A 20,846-nucleotide genomic window follows, 5' to 3' on the forward strand; every position below is an offset into this window, starting at 1 on the left:
CTTTGTTACCAGCTGCTGCGGCTTCCGGGAACGGGCCGGCGGCTGGAGAGCACCGGGAGCCAGGCGAAGAGGGGCACGGCCTCGCATAAGGGGACTCCGGAAAAACGCAACCCCGACAGCGCCGGACGCCCTGCCTGATTACCCCTACAACCCCCACCAGCTCATGGGGACCTACGATAAAGCCAGTCGCGCCCAAGTAAACTCAACACTGCGCCGCCAGCTTGGGCCCCTCTTTCCTGAAAGCCAGAGGTGGGGTCCTGGTGTGGGAACATAGGCATCCATAGCGGATGCCTGGATGATAGGAAAAGGATGTGGCAAAAATCCTTCCCGAAGTCTAGCAGTCATTATTTTGAATGTTATCCCCATTACATGTCGTGTTTGAGTGTGCGATGTTTGAATTTTGCGGTCTGAATTAAAAAGAATAAATGGCGAGTGATTAAGGCATATCTACGGGCGCCCATACTTTGGTGGCCACTGGAAGTCACCGGCGCACACTGCCCCGAGGGCGGGAAAGGGTGTTCAGTGGGTCAGTCTGAGGCATCTGACATGAGGGCGGGGACCCCGAAATGCACACGAAATCCGGAACTGGTCTTTGATTTTCATTCGCCCTGGTCTCTGTTCCCTTTCGTACTCAGAGCTCGTGCCTCCGGGGAGGGGAAATTGGAGATACGGCCCCGGGCCCGTGGGTGACACTCTGCCGCAACGAACCGTTCGAGCCTGAGGCTGTCCAGCCCCCCACCCAAGACATCTGCGGACCCTTCTCTCTCGCCTGGCTTCCCGTCTGGTCATGGCGAGATTCTGGGTCTGCGTAGCCGGTGCTGGCTTCTTTCTTGCATTTCTGGTTTTGCATTCGCGTTTTTGTCGCTTTCCAGTGAGTTGGGTAGTGAGGAAATGACTGTCGGGTGTGCGGATGGCCCTGTTGGGAGGCGTCGCCCCGGTCGTGGGATGGAGGAGGCAGGCCCTGGTTCCCTCAGTAGCTTGTTTCAAAGCCTGCATCTGGGTCCGAACTGCTTGACTCTTTAAGTTTAAAAATTTGCATGCGCCATTTTCTTGTCTTTCCCAACTCCTCCTACACCCTCAAATAATTTGCAGACTTGTATGTGGTCGTGTTGGTCTTTAGGTGTATAAGCCCATTTCTTTGGAATTATTTCCGTCTAGCAAACTCCTACTTGTCAAGGCATGCTTAACAATAAGCCTCGTTACCCCCTCCCCCTCTTTTTTTCCTTACCTAGAGGGTACACTAAATCTGAATTGTCTGGTTTTATTTAAGGTTTTGAGGAACTTTACTTTTGCAGTTTCCTGGAGAGCTGAGGAGATTCTTTACCGGCTGGATGTGGGTTGGCCTAAGCACCCAGAGTATTTTACCGGAGCAACATTTTGTGCTGCAGTTGACTCCGTCAACGGATTAGTTTACATAGCTCAAGTAAGTAAAATTGGGATTAAAAAAAAATTATGAGCACAAAGAAAACAACAGTTTTCCAGTGTTGCTGTAGTAACTGACCATATGCGTTTATATCATGCTGATTGTGCGATTTATTTTTGAGTTGGTTTCAAGTATTTTGGTTTCGAATGTGAAAGATATGTTAGACTTTGAACATTAGTAAAATTCTTAGTTAATTTTTTTCTTCACCAAGATACAGATGACCTTTCCTTAAAACTAATCTTAAGAAGTTATTTTTTGTATACCTTCAGAGAGGGGATAACATCCCGAAGATATTAGTGTTCACAGAGAATGGATATTTTCTACGAGCCTGGAATTATACAGTTGACACACCTCATGGTATATTTGCATCAAGTACACAATATGAACAATCCGTCTGGATCACAGATGTAGGAAGTGGTATGTATAATAATATCTATTAAATTATCTTGCTGGAAATCGCATCTTTACACATGTCCTTGGTTGTATTGTTTAAAATCAGAGTTGCCGAATGTAATTGTAATTTCTTTAACGATTCATGAAATCATATGTTTTTAACTTTATCTTGTACTTCTGTGGAATTAAGAATTTGACAAGGAGCCTGTTAGTATGATCTTTCCTTGAACTTGTCTAGGGACTTTTTAAAGCATCAGTTGCTTTTCTCAGATTAAATAACTCTAAACCTCTTCACTGAAGCCAAATAAAGTGGCAGTCTCTAAAAGCAATGACTGGAGTCCTTGACTCTTCTTTTCCCTTTCCAGTTATCTTTCATAAAAGATTGTGAAACCGTAACTGCTTTGTTGCTCAGACTACAAAGATTGCAGAAACTGGGTGTTAATGCTTTTGAAATTCTACTGACTAAAGCATGTCTGAAATCTTCCTGCCATCAAACATTTTTAATAGAAAAAGCTGAAAAATGAAGTGAGCACAATTGAATGTGCAGCTATGGAGAAAGTTTTCAGAGAAACAATTCACCTGTGGCTGTAGCTTTAGAGATAATGAGGTCTTAGTTTCTATAAGTAGTGCCATTATCACAGCTGTTCTCAGAACCCACAAAATTTCTGGGCCTTCGCTGATGACCCATTTATTTCATTCTGTGTTTTAGATGGTAAGATTTTGGTTAAACCAAAAAAATCTATAGATTATCACTGAGTGAATTGTAATACTGTAATGAGAGTTTACTATTTTCACTTTTTTCCTGAAGATCCACTGTTAAAGACCTTTTAGTTCATTTTATTCATGTAATTTTTAAAAATAAGACTTCATTGATTTCCAGAAATAGAAAGAACACAGACAATCCCTTCATTCTTTCCATTACAGCTAATTTTCTGCCCAGATATCTGAAGACAGTTTTATGTTCCTATTTCCCAAAGGAATAGATTTCGTGTAATGAAAAATATGGCTACAAATTAGCCCTTTTTTAAATAAAAAAATTGTTTGTTTGTAGTCTTTTTTGCTAGTTTTAGAAACTTTGAGGCTTGTGTGTTTTTTATTGCTATAAACTTTAGCTCAACTGTCCAAATGTATAATAATAAATAAATTATTTAAGATAGAATTATAATGCAATCTGATTTGCTTTCTGGTAAACTCAGTGTACCTAGTTTGTCTTTTGAATACCTATCAATTAATTTGGTATATGTACCTTCAAGTTGATTTCTGTTAACTGCTTTATGATATTCACTTATTAATATTCTGCTTTATTTTCTTGCTTGTAAGATATTTTAATTTGAAGAAATTTTAACATGAGAAAATAAGACACTCATGATTTAGAAAGATTATTTTCTTCTTAGCAAAGAAATGTTGAGGGGTTGAATTTTGAATTCCTCTACAAGGTGAAAATGCAGTTTAAAAAAAATCTGTACCATAGAGAAAGTTTTTGTTGACTTACTGAAGTTTAAGATCTGTATATGAATGATTGAAATAACAGTATCAAATATAAGTTGTTGCCTTTACATTTTCTTCTTGATTTCCTTTTGTAAGCAATGTTTATTCAAGGTCATAAGATTAAAAAAGAAAATGGTGCACCAATAATTTGTTAACATCCTCAGTTTTCTGTATAATGAGTCAGTTATATGGATGTTATTTAATTTAGAACCTGCTTATTTTGGACTAATGGAGATTTTAATTCATTAGGCTGTAATTTACGAAGAAGCTATAGTGCTTGTCAATTATAATATGTAATTTCCTAAGCCTATTACGGTTTAGTTCTATCAAATTTTTCAACTATTTATTACTGTTTAATTCTATCACATTTTTGCTCTTAGCTTACTTGAAAAATCTGAATGTTTGTATGGTGGTTTTATTTGTGAGATGTACATATCTATCTTTATAGGATTCTATGGTCATACTGTTAAAAAATATAGTTCCTTTGGTGATCTTGTTCAAGTCTTGGGTACTCCAGGCAAAAAAGGCACTGGTTTGAATCCCCTGCAGTTTGATAACCCGGCAGAATTATATGTGGAGGACACCGGAGATATTTACATTGTGGATGGAGATGGAGGATTGAATAACAGATTGATCAAACTGTCCCAAGGTACATGACTTGTTTATGGTATTATAAAAATATTATAAATTGGATTTAATTTGTTTGATACTTGGTGTAGTGTTTTAAGTGTTGTGTATGAAGCAGTATGTAAAGAGCTAAGTGTATTACTATGAGAAAACTGAAAAACAGATAGGTATGATTGCCCACAATAAATGATTCTGATAACAGGCCAACTTATTCTTCACCAAAGGCCAGGAGATTCCTCCAAAAGTAACTGGCAACGGTATGAGAATTTACAGTGGACTCAGGAGATAAGTGTGTATCCTGTTCAATTAAGAATGTAGAAATTAGAAACCTAGAATCCCAGAGTCAAGTGTCCTACAGGCTGATTAATTAGCGAACATTTTATTGAGTGCCCTCTCTGTGTCCTCTCTAGTATCAGGAGGTACAGATCTATTATATATGAAACAATGAAATGTAGTCTATGGTATTGATTTTTAAAGCAAAATGGACTTAGGAGGAGAAACTAAATTGCCTGAAGAAATAGAACAAAATGTCATGAAGGAAGTAGTTATTGAACTAAACTGGTTTTGGTGGGAAGAGAAGGAAGGATGGATGGAACATTCATGGAGGGCTTATCATGCATGGTCTACAGGCAGTTATTAGCAGGAAAGAAGGGAAAGATGCACTTTTCAGCAGCAGAAAATATGATTTGGGATGTTTTTGAAAGCTTATTTGAGGATTTTTAAAGCCATGTTTTTGCCTATGAAGAGTTTTTGAGGTTTTCTTAGTAGGAAAGTGATGTTACAGTAGCAGTTTTTATAAGGCGCTCTATCAGGATCTGTTGGGCTCCGTCATTTGGAGGCTGTGTAGTCCATTTATCATTTAGTAACTGAATTTGGTTGGTAAAAGTTAGAAGGGAGGTAGGGTAAGGTTAAATTAAGAATCTAAAAAATTTAGTGAAAGAAATAACCACATCTGCAAGAATCCAAAAAATTCAGTGAAAGAAATAACCAAATCTAGGAGACAGATTGAATATGGGTGTATTAGTTTCCTGTGGTTGCCATAACAAATTGCCACAAACTGCGTGGCTTTAAACAACAGAAATTTATTCTCACAGTTTTGGAATCCAGAAGTCAGAAATCTGGTAATGCCATGCTCACTCCAAAGGCCCTGCCTTGCCACTTCTAGTTTCTGGAAGCTCAGGCATTCCTTGGCTCGTGGCAACATAACTCTGGTCTCCATATTTACATGGCGGCCCCTTCTCTGTGTGTTTTTGTACTTCAGTCTTTTCCTTTTTTCTCTCAACAAGGATTTAGGGCCTATCCTAAATCCAGGATGATCTCATGAGCTCCATAATTTAATTTTATCTGCAAAAACTATTTCCAAATAGCATCACATTCCTAGGTATTCAGGAGTTAGGACCTGGACATCTCTTTAAAGGACCACAGTTGAACCCACCCTAGTGGGTAATGAAGGAGATAAGACAGTAAAATCATAATGTGAATTTTTAAGGTCTGTGGAATACTAATATCAAATAACAGGTAAGTTGGGAAGGGGAACCAGTTTTAGGGAGAGGATGGGATAAACCTTAAACAATGATTTTGAAGCAGTCATGAAAAATTCAAGTGGAGATAATAATTAAAGAGGTAGATTAATTGCCTAAAGCAAAGAAGGAACTTGTAAAAAAATAAATTGTAAGAAATGGGCATATGGACAGGAAGCCGAGATAGCATAGTCAAGCGAACCAGTCATGTAATTAAATCGTTATTTGTAACCTATTTCATAAAACATGCAAACACATGAGACATCCTATATGTGCTCTGACTATATATTTTTACCATTTATAGATTTCATGATCCTTTGGCTGCGTGGAGAAAATGGGACAGGGCCTGCCAAGTTCAACATACCTCACAGTGTTACACTTGATTCAGCTGGTCGGGTAAAAATACAGTGTCACTGTGTCTGGGACTATGTGTCTGAATATGTTTGTGTGTGTGTGTGTGTGTGTGTGTGTGTGTCTGGGCATGTATATATATAGATTGTGGTATACATGTGTGTTAGTGGGTATGTTTGGGCAATTACTCTGGGGCTGGGTATGCACACATATTTCTTAAAAATGTTTGAGTCCTATAGTGAGGGGTTCCCCAAATATTTAGAAATGAGCAAAATGGATTTCCTATGTCACTTAAAGGATAGAAGGAACAAATAATGGATCTGAAAATAAATAAAGTTACCTGGAAGAAAAAGTTGCCCTCTTACTAGAAAAACTCCACTAAAAGTGTTTGAATATCTTTTCAATTCTAAAGGGAAAAATATGTGCTGATCTAAAGTGGAGTGGGAGAAGTTAACCTTGGAAGTTTAAAAAAGAGTTACCTAGGCAAACTCTTGTTCTCACTAGCTCCACTCTGCTTAGGGAACAGAAAGCTTTACCCCACTCACTACTATCTCTTTTGCCTTTACTCAACTTCTAAGCATAGATCTCACTTTTTTGAGGTTACCTTTTCACAACGAAACCCCTACCAAAAAAATCTGTATATTAGTTTCTCCTCCTCTTTCCCTATAGCAGCCTGTACTTCCTATCATGGTAACTATCATGCTATATTATAATCATTTGTCTGTCTCTCCTAATAGATTGTAGGCTGTTTGAAAGCATTTACTGAATCTCTTTTGCTTTATATCTTAGTGCCTAGTATATAATAGTCATATTTATTAAATGACTAAATGTCTTGACACACAATGGATACATTAGGCTACTTGCCTTCATATCATTAGGCATTTCTGATTCAGTGCTCAGCAAAAACTTCTAATTATGATTTGGCTTCCTAATCATAATTGATTGACAAGAATGAGAATGTTTTAATCATTAAATCTTCTGATCTGCCATAAGATGTTAACCAACCATGTGAACTTTGTATGTAAATTGGGAACTGGAAAGTTGGAATTATGCTTTTACACATTATCCTCCTAAGCATGGGAAACTCATTGTGTGCTAAGAAAAAAAATCAAATTTCAGAGCATGCAAGACCTCAACCAGGTAAATTAATCATGGTGAGGAACACCCTTCTAAAAGGCCTTGGAAATCATTTGATGGGGATACTTTGGCATTCCTGAGTAACAAAGACTGTCAATTTTACACAAGTGTGTTTTATAACAATAGCAATTCTGTTCTGAGCATTTTACGTAATTAACTCATTTAATTGTCAGCACAATCCTCTACGAAAGGTTAATCAATTCCAGAGTTAAAGACTTGTTGCTATGTGTTAAACAGGATTTCCCATAATCAAAATTCATTGAGTGTTGAGCTGGAAAGATGATGCTAACAATCTAAAGTATCATTCCATCCTAGGGTGTAAACCATATTTCCTCCTCGGTCATTTGTCTCAGATACTAATCTAAAAATCTTTAAGAAAACCCATCCTTAGTAAAGAGTCATAGATCAGGAAAAGACCTTGAGAAATTGCTTCATTTAGGCATCAACAACCTTTCTAAAATGATATAGCGAGTCTTCATTTGTTTCTGATTGGAGATGAATTCAGTGGCTATCAAAATTTACACACATTGATGAAGATGTAGTCAGGGTTAACTGTGAAGAAATAATCTCTCAATCCATAAATCCAAGAAATCCAAAGGACCAAAAGCAGGGAGGTAGAAGTAAAGAGGACCGACCCACCCCCAGTCCATTCTTTCATACCTCTCTACAGTCCTGGCCACAAGTAATCAAAAACCATTTCCCTTTATATATGCCTTAAGTTGCATGCATGTAGCCATGAAATGTCATTTAGAATGCATCTCACTTATTGTCTTGTAACAATTTCCTTAATAATCCATTACAGCTTACAACAAACCTAAATTAAACCTATTACCATTCTTTATGTGTTGCTAAAATATGTCAAGCTTCCTCTTTAATTGGTTCAGCACTCTGGACATATCTTGGTAATAGCAGGTAAGGGTTTAATGATACTGCAGTATGAATGAATACTCACATTCTGCTATCTTGAGCTCTTGAGAAGTAAGGCTGCTTTTCTTTGTCATGTTGCCTGGCCCAGGAGCTGACAAGCCAGTAGTACTCATTGAAAAATGAATGCTTGTTAGAGAAATGAATGAATAGTGTTACTTTTCAGTATCTACTGCTCCTCTGCTTTATGATAGAGTACTTCAGCTTTTTAGTTATTCATACATTTAGAACAGTAGACAGTATTATAAGCTTTGGGTTAAGACAGCTTTGGGTTGTGCCTCTCCCACTTGTAAGCTCACTTCAGAGAAGGCAGTCAACCTTTCTGAACTTTAGTTTTTCTTCATCTGTAAATGGGACTTATAATACCTTCTTTGGAATCTTCTTAAGTATTAAGTGAGATAATGTATGTGAAACTAATGAAAATAAACATTCTTTTCCCTTTTTTCTTCTCATATTATGGATGTTTTTCAATTGACTTTTTTTGTGTGTTTCTCAGGTGTGGGTTGCTGACCGAGGAAATAAAAGAATCCAAGTATTTGATAAAGACACTGGAGAGTGGTTAGGAGCATGGAATAATTGTTTCACAGAAGAGGGACCTTCTGCAGTCAGGTAATTGTTTCTTTTTATCGCAAAATGCTTGTTTTAGTTAGTGCATGGAACTCACTTCCTCTGAATACCTAGCTGAAAGTTTAAAATATTTATTGTTAGTTTTGAATTAGGGGAAAATAGAATTATACAGAGAAATTTGATATCTGATATTTTCAGATGTCAGATCAAGTGAAAACAAGAAATAACATAGGCTAGACCTCTCCTCTAGCCTTTACTTGGTAAATTTTTAAACACAGGACAAAATTCAAACCTAGCCTAACATCAGTTCTTCATTAGTTTCATTTTGTGTAAGACTATGATATTGGTACTTTAAAAAAATTGAAGCTAATCTTTGGCTTTACCTACTAGCATGCACACCTTACGCCCTCATATACAGAATTAGATCAAATTAGAATTCTCCTTAAAAGAATCATTCAGCAAGTAGTTGCCTACTGTCGTTTGCCACAGTAGGAGATTCAAATGTTGAAAAAAAAATACCCTTATGTTTATTTCACAGACATTTAACATGTCTTTCTCCTTAGATTTACTCCTGATGGGAAGTACTTGATTGTGGCCCAGCTGAATCTAAGCAGGCTCTCAGTTGTAGCAGCACCCGCTGTGGGAAGTATTGGAGAGTGTTCTGTGATCAGCACAATCCAACTAGCAGATCAAGTTTTGCCGCATCTCCTAGAAGTTGACAGAAAGACTGGAGCAGTCTATGTAGCAGAAATTGGAGCAAAACAAGTACAAAAATATGTCCCTTTGAATAGCTATGTTCCTCCATTTGGTTCATAATGTTTCTTTCCTGGAAATATTTCAAGTGGCAATTCAGATTCTCAAATTCACTAAGTGCTTTCAGCACATCATTAAAAATGATGTTCAAGCACAAGAATTGACTTTTACCTGATCTAGTATCAGAATGGTTTGTTTTTATATCATTAAGAATCATACGTTTTGTTGCCCTCTTGAGACTTAGTTTTACTTAAAGTGCATAAGGATATTTTAATGAAAGGAATGTAACTAAAAAATGGGGTTGGAAAGAGGGACTAAGGTTGTAACCTCATTATTTGCCCTGGTAGACTAATTCTTCCTGGGTAAAAAAAAAAAAAGGGAATAAAAGCTTGCAGAATAATTTATTAAATTTCATGTGAAGAACTCCAGACCTCCAGATTATGCAACTAACATAAAATAAACTGCCTGAGAGACTGTAAATGGGATAAACTATTGATTAATTTGAGTACCCACAGAGTGCTGTGTCTTGACGACTTAAAATTGAGAAGCAGAATTGCCTTTTGAGTAGCTTACAGTCCAGTGGGGAGACAAGCAGGCAAACAGTCACAACACAGCAAAAGCAACCTTGGAGCATGGTGGGACTTTCGGAAGTAGGAGTGCTTTTGACTGAGGCAATCATGGATACTTCACGGGAGAAGTGACTTTGAGCTCAGACTTGAAAACTCAGGAGGAGCTTACCAAGGGACAAGGAGGAGAAAATAATTTCCAAGTAAAGAAGGTATAAAAAGTTAGAAACCTACTGTAAACTTTGGTAGGCTTTTTTTTAAAGCCCAACTTGGCTTTTGTCCATTACCTGTAAGACACTTAACATCAGTCAGCCTTTAAACGTAGGAATAAAATGGCTGGCATCTAAGCACTTTTCTAAAAGGTTTTTACAAATAACTAAGGAATGTAGCGATTCCTTCTCATTGTTTTCTTCTTCTTTCATTCTTTTTTTGTTTTACATGAACTCAGCTTATTCCTGACATTTGTCTACCTCAAAGAAATTTCAGGATTATTTAGATAACATAGATATATGCCAAATACTTTGAGCTGTTAAGATGGATGATTTCGGCCCTGTATGGTGGCTCACACCTGTAATCCCAGCACTTCAGGAGGCCGAGGCAGGTGGATTACAAGGTCAATAGATCGAAGCCATCCTGGCCAACATGGTGAAACCCCGTCTCTACTAAAAATACAAAAATTAGCTGGGTATGGGGTGGTATGCGCTTGTAGTCCCAGCTACTCGGGAGACTGAGGCAGGAGAATTGCTGGAACCCAGGAGGCAGAGGTTGCAGTGAGCCAAGATCGTGTCACTGCACTCCAGACTGGCAACAGAGCAAGACTCTGTCTCAAAAAAAAAAAAAAAAAAGATGGATAATTTCCTGCCTTCCTCCTTCTGCATCTTCTCCTCCCAACCCTCCTTTGGTCTGAATATTGGCTTCCCAATTAAGACCTTTTTTTCAGTTTGTTTTAGCTTATTACAGGTTCTGGAGGAACTTTGCTGTTTTATAATCTTTCAAATCATTCTTTCCTCCTTCCTCACATCAGCTTCCTGCTTTCCCCAGTGTTTTCCTATAAATTATGTAGCATATGACAAATCTTGAGCTGACTTTGCTCATTACCTGTGCCGGAGTATTTTCCAGGCCTAAAGGGACTCACACTTGTTTTGACACTTGGATCGTATCTCTTCCGTGGGTTAGGAAGGTAAATCTATCAACAGGAAGCCCTGTACTCTATTCCAAGGCCATTGATAAACGTGTTTGTGCCACTGATTGGACTATATGACCTTGAACAAGTCACCTTCATTTTCTCTTTAGTGAAATGGGAACTTCATTGTCTCCTCTTTCATGAATGCTGTGAGAATCAGATGTGCACAGGTATAGACTTGCCCTTTGAAATCTATACCTCTGGATTCATTGGAGGCATTTTATTAACAAAGGCCCTTCTAAATGTGCTATTTATCTGATAATATCTACCAGATTTGCCTTAATTTTGTGTTTATAGCATTTATCAAAATGTATCCTCAGAGTCTTTATGCAAATTAGCTAATATGGTCAATTGATTTGATAAAAGAAAGTGATTTCAGGGTTTGTTTTTAAGCCAGGACAAGAAGTGCAAATGCCTCTTTGAAGCAATTTAGGCTAGGTAAACTAATTTTGTCATTTCAAAATGTTTTGTTTTACTTTGTTTTATATCAGAGTCATGTAAAACTTGCTGAAAATATTTCTGAATATCTTTGTAAGACCCATAAGGTTGGATCTTTCAAGTAGAATATTTATTCATCAGAGAAAACTTGGATGAAATCTGATGGCAAACAAAGATTTACCACAAATTATTAAACAATTTGTTCTTAGGTCACTTAAGAGATTAAAAGACTGCTTCAAGCAATGTAGTGTAACGCTAAGGCAGTAAAGTCCAACTTTGGTTTGGCCTTTGCTGGTATTAAGCACTTTTGGATTTCAAAACTGAACAGATTGGATAGCCAACATTAAAACTGGAAACTCAAATTTTTGCTTTTTAGGCTCACCAAAATAAATGAAAATTTTAAAAAGTCCTAAATTTATTACTTTAATTTGTTGTTGTCTCTGCTATATATTTTCAGCAACAATAAAAAAATCAAAATACTCAGCTTTATTGATTCAGTAAAAAGTTGTGAGACAGCAAACATATAAAGACACTCAGGCAAGTGTGCTGTGCTCTAATAGATCCCTACCCAGTTGGGAAAACAAGCTGCTTAAACCTTGTCCTTCAGTAGTTTTAGGAGGTACCATTTTTGACACTTACGTTACATTACATTCTTGATACACAAGAGGTCAGTAGCGTTCTGCTTATGATAAGCATTCTTGAAATCAAACATGAGCTAATCTTCATACTTTGATTTATTTTTAAATTGAAGCTACAGTGTTCACTATATTTTTATTGTTTTTCTTTTTTTCTGCAACTTGCTTATATCTTGAGGAAATTGGTTTATGGGTGAAACATTTTCCAACCATTGTTGGAAATTTTTCACTGGTTCATTGGACTTGTCCACAATTAAAAAGAAAAGTTTAAACTTTTTCAATAATTCAAACTAACAGCCAGAAGTGAGTTAATTTATTTTAAAGGAAGGTGAAACTAATCTGAATGTGTGAGTTTAGTACAATAGGAATGAATTTGTATTAGTCGGGAATTATTCTTTTTTATCCCTTCTAGGTGTGTGTTGTTTAAAAAAAACAAACCAATTTCACCTTGTGGTTGCTATTTTACAAATAAGAAAAATGAGGTATTTTTTTTAACAAAGACTCTAAGTAATTTCTTCATCAGATACTTTATGGAATCCATGAGTTTATAAATTAATCCTGTAAACACTAAATGACATGTAGATGCTCCTTTTATGTATAAGAATTGAATAGAATTTGAGCAGTGAAAAATAATACTACTTAAAACTTTTTTTTTATTGTAAACAATGAAGTAATATGATTTAATTCTGCTTCTATGTAATTCATAAATAAAAAAACTCATTGTAACACATGAAAGAAGCATGTCCTACATAAGTTATCCTTTAAATAGATTAATTTGCATGAGTCACAACAAATTGACATTATAAACTTGCTTCTCAAGTTTTCAGCTGCTTTACCAAAGGAAGAAAATTTTAATAGCGTGGTCCAGATTCTCAGATTTGTTTCTAACTAGATTTGGTTACTATAATATGTGTTCAAAAAAAATTTTTTTTACTATAGGACATTTATATACAAATTGTCACAATCACCAAAGTTAAATGTTTTTATAGCTTTTTTCTTCACAGTGTGTATAAAGAAGTATTTAAATATTTTGATGCTTCCTATATTGAACTGAAATAGTAATTTTTATTTAAACGGATTAAGGAAGTAACTATATTTGTTTTTAATCAACATTAATTTAGGTAAATGTATTCAGTTTTTTGTGGCGTGTATGGGGGTGACATGTATGCAGTCTGTGTGCATATGTGTAAATATAAATGTGCATCTAAAGGGCATTGTGCCTAACTAGGTCGAAGAACTGAATCAAAGCAGTTGAAATTTTACATGGCTAACTGTAAGTCCTCATGGGAGGAAACCTGGTTTGGCAACAAATTATTTGAAAAAGTTTTAGAAAATTTGTTGTCCAAAAGTATTACAAGCCTTGTTAAGAAAAATGTTGCAATCTTAGATAACATTGAAGTGTAGATTTAATGGCAATTTAATTGACAAGATAGTCTGTATACCTAGTAAGCAGCTCCGTGGTGTTTTGGATACTACATTTTAAGAGGGAATCCTATAAACTCTAACCCAAAAGCAGTGTGATGGTTAATATTGAGTGTCTACTTGATTGGATTGAAGGATGCAAAGTATTGTTCCTGTGTTTGTCTGTGAAGGTGTTGCCAAAGGAGATTAACATTTCAATCAATGGACTGTGAGAGGTAGACCCACCCTCAATCTGGGTGGGTACCATCTAATCAGCTGCCAGTGTGGCTAGGATAAAAGCAGGCAGAAGAACGTGGAAGGATTAGACTGGCTGAGTCTTCTGGCCTCCATCTTTTTCCCATGCTGGATGCTTCCTGCCCTTGAACATTGGACTGCAAGTTCGGACTTACACCAGTGGTTGGCCAGGGCCTCTCAGACCTTCTGCCACAGACTGAAGGTTGCACTGTCAGCCTCCCTATTTTTGAGGTTTTGGGACTCAGACTAGCTTCATTGCTCCTCAGCTTGCCGATGGCCTATTGTGAGACTTTACTTTGTGATCGTGTGAGTGAGTACTCTTTAATAAACTCCCTTTCATATATATATATCTATCCTATCAGTCCTATCTCTCTAGACAACCCTAATACAAGCAGGTAACCAAAATAGCAGTGTTTGGAAGTAATTCTGAAGTCTCAGAGGGTGATCCTGTAGTACAGTGAATAGAATTGTGCACTTCCTCCAGAACTAAGGCAATGAGTACAAATAGTAGAGTGGCCCAATGGGTCAGCCCAATAAAAGAACCCTCCCATAGCAGTGGAATGGGCTATAGTAGTGGATGTGGTAAAGCTTGGTGTTTTACAGCTTGGAATCCAGAGTTAGGTTGACCTATGTTCTAATCCACACCCTGCCACTAAATTGTATTGTTTTGAGCTACTATGCCTCATTTTTTTCTCATTTGTGAAATGGGAATATTGATATTTTCTTTTAGGATTATTGTGAATACAAATAAGATCATGCATGTAAAGCATTAAGCCCAGTCTCTGACACTCACTAAGCACTCAACAAACCTTAAGAGATTCACTTGTGGTATTTCAGCCAGACAATGGCAGTCATGCCACCACCTTTGGGGAAGGTTTGGGAGAATGGTGAGGCCACATGACCTTCCCTATTCTATAATTCTGTTTAGTCACAGTATTGAAAACTAAAAATAAGACTATAATACACTAAAGCATCTGTCATTTAGAAATGCCATTTTAAAAAACATGGCTATTTTTCATTGGCATTAATGCTATTTATCCAATAGATAATTTATGAGCAAGGTAAGGACTCCCACCATTTTTTAAGAATAATATTCACTATTTAATACTTTCATGTACCCAGCAGTGCAGGAACCACAGAGAGCAATCTTTCCTAAACAAGAGTGAATCTTGGTAAGTTCTGTGGCTAAATAACCATCCCCTGAAAAAAGCAATACATCTGGAGAAAAAAAGTATACAAAATGAAATCTACTCATTTTAAACCATGGGGAAAAAAACACATTTCCATGTATTTCTTTAAAATGTTTTAATATATATAAAAAATTTAATATGCTTTTACAGTTTTATGGGATACATGACTGCCCAGGGAATGCTACAGTGTCAGACACAATTTGAAACTCTTCCATGAGTTCTGCTTGAACTGAGATGTATAGCAGATTATGGAGGCAATCTTTAACTAATATCATTAAGATATAGACAACCCTAGGGCTGTAAGTATTCTGTGAGGGTAAATATGAGACAGTTATCTTCCCCATATTAGATTGGTTCTCATCAGATACATAACACTAAGCTTATTTTGACACTGTTTTTAAAAAGATCCAATATTAATAAACTTCCTTAGCGTAGAAAAAAATAGTAATTTTGATCTATTAAAGATGATACATATTGATAAAACACAGTCTTGTTCCTGAATAAGCAATAAACTATTACTCTAACGTATGAACACTAATGAAATAATTACCTAGCTATTATAATTGTGTACGTATTGAAATTTTCAGTTCAACTCTTTTCTTTTGATATAAGGGAAAATAAAATTATTGGCTTCAAATCCATTTTTAGTAATGTAAAATATGTGAGCTTTAATACATGTTAAAGAAAATAAAAATATGACCCCAAATTTATTTACTTACCAAAATTACAATAAAATATTTTAAACATATGTAAAATTGCAAATAACTGATTTTTTTTCAATAAAGTTACCTGATATACTGTTTAAAGGCAGGATCAAACAAAAATATGTTTAATGATTTTCAGCTCATTTTAAAGTCACCTTATTGAAAGATACATCATAAAATCTATAGTTGTACATCTAGGAAATTTACCAATGGAGCTCTCTTCTACCAGTGTGTGTATTTTAATTTGTCTCATATGAGTGTCTCCTCCATTTTGGTGATTGGCTAGAACAGCAATCTGTATCATGAGTGTGTGAGTTGGCTTCTTATGATTATCAGTTAAGGGAACATGAAACTAGCCACTTGGTTCTGCCAATTCAAGTTGCTGCTTCCCTTTTGTTTTCTGCCATGATTCAAAGTTTCCTGAGGCTTCCCAAGCCATGCTTCCTGTACAGCCTGTGGAACTGATTTCTGGAAGGTTGTGAGAATTATTTCCTATTCTGACTGAGATCTTGCTTGGAGTATAGCTTTCATCAGATTTGTAGTCTGCATAAATACATAATGTCTTCACTGTTGTTTTTCTTCTGAATTGGATGTTCACTAAATGAAGGGAACCATCTCATTGCTAATAAGTTTCTAGATTGTCATCTCGTAACTGATCCACTCCAAATCCTGGTTTGCAAGATGAGAGTGACCAAACAGCTTGTGACCCAATTTCCTGTACTGCTCCAGTAGGATCAGCACCAGGAGGTGTCTTGTTTGGTGTGGTCATTTTTTAAATATTAGTTTCCAGACTGGCTGCTTGCCAAAACTCAGATTCTCAGGACCTCCAGCAGCCCTGTGCCACTCCCACTCGGCTTCCTAGACTCCCATCTTCTATAATTTACATTCTAGTTAGAGAGACAGAGCAAATTGAGAGGAAAAATGGGATTTCTGTTATCATTTATGGCATACATTAACACGTAGTTGGTTAATCAAATACTCATTCTCAGTGTTATTCTCCTTGCCCTTCCACTCCTGTAACAACTGGAAGAGCTGGGTGCTTGCTTCCTCGGCCTGCTAGCATCTATAGGTAGCTCTGTGACATGGCTCTGACCAATGCAGCGTAATTGGAAGTCTACTGGTAGACTTCTAGAAAAGCATTTGCTTTTTTGATTAAAAAAAAAAATAACGGCATCACTCCTTTATCCCCTTCTTCCCTGCCTTGAACTTGGAAGTGATGCCTGAAGTTGCAGTAGCCATCTCAGAACTATGAAGCCACAAATTAGCAATTCTAAGGCAGAAAGATTTTAGCTTGGGTTTTTAGCCTGTTGGGGAACCACTGCATTGTCCTTGTATTTCCTCTCTCCAGACTTCTTTTTATGTGAGAGAATTAAATGTGACTTAAGCCACTGTTAGTTGAATGTTTTCTTGCAGATGAAAACACTGTAAGAAATACAATATTGAATTAAACTGCATTAATTTGAGAAGGATGGATATTTTTATGGTTTTAAGATTCTGTATCCTGGAATATGTCATTCTAATGTCTTATGTCCTTTAAGATTTTACAGATTTAAAAAAAAAAATTTAGATCCTGTGCCTTTCTCTCATGACAAATTTAGATTTTGTGTCAAATTTATTCTATGCATTTATTATCTACTGATACTAGAGTAGGATTTCCCCCCATTTCCATTTAGTTATTGGAGATATAGAGAAAAGGAATCCATTTGTTTTATATATATTGTATATTAACCTTACTCATTTTAATTAGCTGTTAGAGACATTTGGATTTTATGGGCAGAACACTGAAAAAAATATACACCTTTTAATATTTGTATTGCTTTGATTTTCAAAATGTTATTACATTAGCTACACTATTTAAAACAATGTTGAATGATAGGGGGATATCCTTGCCTTATTTCTGATATTAATGGAAATGTTAGCACTACACCAATTATTAATGATATGATATTTGCTATTAAGTTTTGGTAATTTTCAAATTCAATTTTTTTATCTCAGAGTTTTATTAAGAATACTTAATTTTATCAAATGGCTTTTGACTTTGATGTAGACAATATGTTGATGTAATGAATATTAAAGATTATTTTTCTTACTATTTATACCATTTACTAATTATGTTTCTCCCATCTCCAAAAGGAAATTGACTTTTCTTACAATAAAATAATTAGAATACACTAAAATAGAAAAAGTAATGTCAAACAAACATTTTATAGGAAAGTACATTTATTGGAAACCTGGATTAATAATAGTTACAACAATAAAACATTAAATTAATTCTGAATTTTCTGTAGCTATGGCAAAGAATCAAATATAAGTATTTCTCATCTAATGAAATCTTATTCTTTGGAAAAAACAAAAGCTCTTATTTATTTATTTATTTATTTTTGGTTCAATTTAAAAAGTTTTATAATGTTTTCATAGTCTTCCTCAAATTATAGATACCAGAAGAAACTTTGGTTATCAACAATAACAATAAAAGTGATTTTTAATGGACTGGATTATTAAGTAGATTAGTGTGGTTATGTACCAAAATCATGCGTTTACTTGTTTATGTATGTTTTCAACTTTTAGATTCGTGAGCGGGGCTACCTGTACAGATTTGTTAAAAGGTATATTGCATGATGCTGATGTTTGGAGTATAATTGAACCTATCATCCAGGAAGTAAGGATAATATATAATAGGTACTTTTTAAGCCCTCTACTTCTTCCAATCTCCTCCCTCTTACATTCCCCAGTATCTGTTGTTCCCATCTCTATGTCCATGTGTACCCAATGTTCAGCTCCCACTCATAAGTAAGAACATGTGGTATTTGGTTTTCTCCTTCTGTATAATCTCATTTAGGATAGTGGCCTTCGGCTGCATCCATACTGCTGCAAAAGGCATGATTTCACTCTTTTTTATGGATGTATAGTATTCCTTGGTGTATATGTACCACATTTTCTTTATCCAGTCCAACATTGATGGGCATCTGGGTTAATTCCATGTCTTTGCTATTGTGAATAGTGCTGTAGTGAACATGGGTGCATGTGCCTTTTTGGTAGAATGATTTATTTTTCTTAGGTTATATACCCAGTAATAGGATTGCTTGGTTGAATGGTAGTTCAGCTCTTAGTTCTATAAGAAGTCTTCCAACCGCATTCCACAATGGATGCACTCATATACATTCCCACCAACAGTGTATTAGTGTTCCCCTTTCTCTGCAACCCCACCAGCATCTGTTATTTTTGATGGTTTAACAAAAGCTATTCTGATTAGTGTGAGATGGTGTCTCATTTTGGTTTTGATATGCATTTATCTATTTATTAGTGATGATAAGCATTTTCCCATTCATTGGCCATTTGTATGTCTTCTTTTGAGAAGTGTCTGTTCATATCCTTTGCCCACTTTTTTAATGGGATATTTGTTTTTTGATTATTGATTTAAATTCCTTATAGATTGTGGACATTAGGCTATTTTCAGATGCATAGTTTATGAGTGTTTTCTCCCATTCTGTAGGTTTTCTGTTTACTCTGTTGACAGTTTATTTTGCTTTGCAAAAGCCCTTTAGTTTAATGAGGTCCTACTTGTCAATTTTTGTTTTTGTTGCAATTGTTTCTGATGACAACCATAAATTTTTTGTCAAGGCCAGTATTGAGAAGGGTATTTCCTGGGTTTTCCTCAAGAAATGTTATGGTTTGAGGTCTTATATTTAAGTCTTTAATCCATCTTGAGTTAATTTTTATATATGGTGATAGTTAGGGGTCTACTTTCATTCTTCTGTATATGGATAGCCAGTTATACCAACATCATTTACTGAGTAGAGAGTCCTTTCCTTATTGCTTATTTTGTTGACTTTGTCAAAGATCGTATGGTTATAGATGTGCAGCTTTATTTCTGGATTCTCTACTCTGTTTCATTGGTCTATGTGTCTGTTTTTATAACAGTACCATGCTGTTTTGTTTATTGTAGCCTTATAATATTGTATGAAGTCAGGTAATGTGATGCCCCCCACTTTGTACTTTTTGCTTAGGATTGTGTTGGCTATTCTGGCTCTTTTTTGGTTCCATGTGAATTTTAGAGTAGTTTTTTTCCAATTCTGTGAAAAACAATCTATTGATAGGAATGGTGTTGACTCTATACGTTGCTTTGGGCAATATGGCCATCTTAATGATACTGATTCTTTGAGTCCTTGAGTATGGAATGTTTTTCCATTTGTTTGTGTCATCACTGATTTACTTCAATAGCATTTGTTGTTCTTGTGTGGTCTCTCACCTCCTTGGTTAGATGTATTCCTAGGTATTGTATTCTTTTTGTGGCTATTGTAAATAGGATTGTTTTCTTGATTTGGCTCTTAGCTTGAACATTATTGATTTATAGAAATGCTACACATTATATCATGAAAATTCACTGAAATTGTTCATTAGTTTTAAGAAGCTTTGGTGGAGGCTTTGGCATTTTTCTCAGTATAGAATCGTATCATCAGGAAAGAGAGATAGTTTGGCTTCTTTTTTTTTCCTATGTGTATGACTTGTATTTCTTTCTCTTGCCTGATTTCTATGGCTGGAACTTCCAGTACTATGTTGAATAGGAGTGGTGAGAGTGGACATTCTTGTCTTATTCCAATTCTTCAGCAAAATGCTTCCAGCATTTGCTCTTAAGTATGATGTTGGCCATGAGTTTGTCATAGATGGCTCTTATATTTTGAGGTATGTTCCTTCAGTGCCTAGTTTGTTGAAGGCTTTTATTGTGAAGGGATGTTGGATATTATTGAAGTTTTTTCTGTGTCTATGGAGATGATCATATAGTTTTTGTTTTTAATCGTGTTTATGTGGTGAATCACATTTATTGACTTGTGTATGTTGAACTGTCTTTGCATCCCATGAATAAGGTCTGCTTGATCATGGTGAGTTAACTTTTTGATATGCTGCTGGATTCAGTTTGTTAGTATTTTGTTGAGAATTGTTGCATCTGTGTTCATCAGGGATATTGGCCTGTAGTTTTCTTTTTTCATTGTGTCTTTGCCAGATTTTTGGCATCAAGATGATGCTGGTCTTATAAAATGAATTAGTGGGGAAGGAGTCCTTCCTCCTTGATTTTTGGGAATAGTTTCAAGAGGATAGGTACCAGCTCATTTTTGTATGTCTGGTATTATTCAACTATGAATCCATCTGGTCCAGGACTTTTTTTGGTTGGTAGGATTTTTATTACTAATTCAATTTTGGAACTCATTATTGGTCTGCTTAAGATTTTAATTTATTCCTGGTTCAATCCTGGGAAGTTGTGTGTAGTAGAGATGGGGTTTCATCATGTTTGC

At 35.8% G+C, this 20,846-nt stretch overlaps 1 protein-coding gene and 1 pseudogene across 2 annotated transcripts; one reads left to right on the forward strand and one right to left on the reverse strand.

Annotated features, from left to right (window-relative positions):
* Positions 1 to 488: 488 nt before the first annotated feature.
* NHLRC3 (NHL repeat containing 3) lies at positions 489 to 18,050 on the forward strand. Of its 2 annotated transcripts, none has more exons than XM_012469849.2 (7): positions 489 to 871; positions 1,271 to 1,423; positions 1,693 to 1,840; positions 3,753 to 3,953; positions 5,756 to 5,847; positions 8,360 to 8,472; positions 8,994 to 18,050. In XM_012469849.2, the coding sequence occupies exons 1-7, from the start codon at positions 788 to 790 to the stop codon at positions 9,244 to 9,246; spliced, it is 1,044 nt and encodes a 347-aa protein (XP_012325272.2). In that variant the 5' UTR covers positions 489 to 787; the 3' UTR covers positions 9,247 to 18,050. The 2 variants fall into 2 exon arrangements, with proteins under 2 accessions (XP_012325272.2, XP_012325273.2); XM_012469850.3 differs by having other exon boundaries at positions 490 to 815; positions 1,296 to 1,423.
* LOC135268788 (anaphase-promoting complex subunit 10-like) lies at positions 15,707 to 16,324 on the reverse strand (annotated as a pseudogene).
* Positions 18,051 to 20,846: the final 2,796 nt, after the last annotated feature.

Source organism: Aotus nancymaae, unplaced genomic scaffold, assembly GCF_030222135.1.
Source record: "Aotus nancymaae isolate 86718 unplaced genomic scaffold, 86718_ANA_hifiasm-v0.15.2.pri h1tg000043l, whole genome shotgun sequence".
Taxonomy (NCBI): Eukaryota; Metazoa; Chordata; class Mammalia; order Primates; family Aotidae; genus Aotus; species Aotus nancymaae.

Bases quoted from the DNA above. Each gene is read 5' to 3' on its own strand.
- NHLRC3 (XM_012469849.2), top strand. From the start codon at position 788: ATGGCGAGATTCTGGGTCTGCGTAGCCGGTGCTGGCTTCTTTCTTGCA. The intron at 872-1,270 runs GTGAGTTGGGTA...GTTTTATTTAAG, and splicing joins CGCGTTTTTGTCGCTTTCCA to GTTTTGAGGAACTTTACTTT. The intron at 3,954-5,755 runs GTACATGACTTG...TACCATTTATAG, and splicing joins ATTGATCAAACTGTCCCAAG to ATTTCATGATCCTTTGGCTG.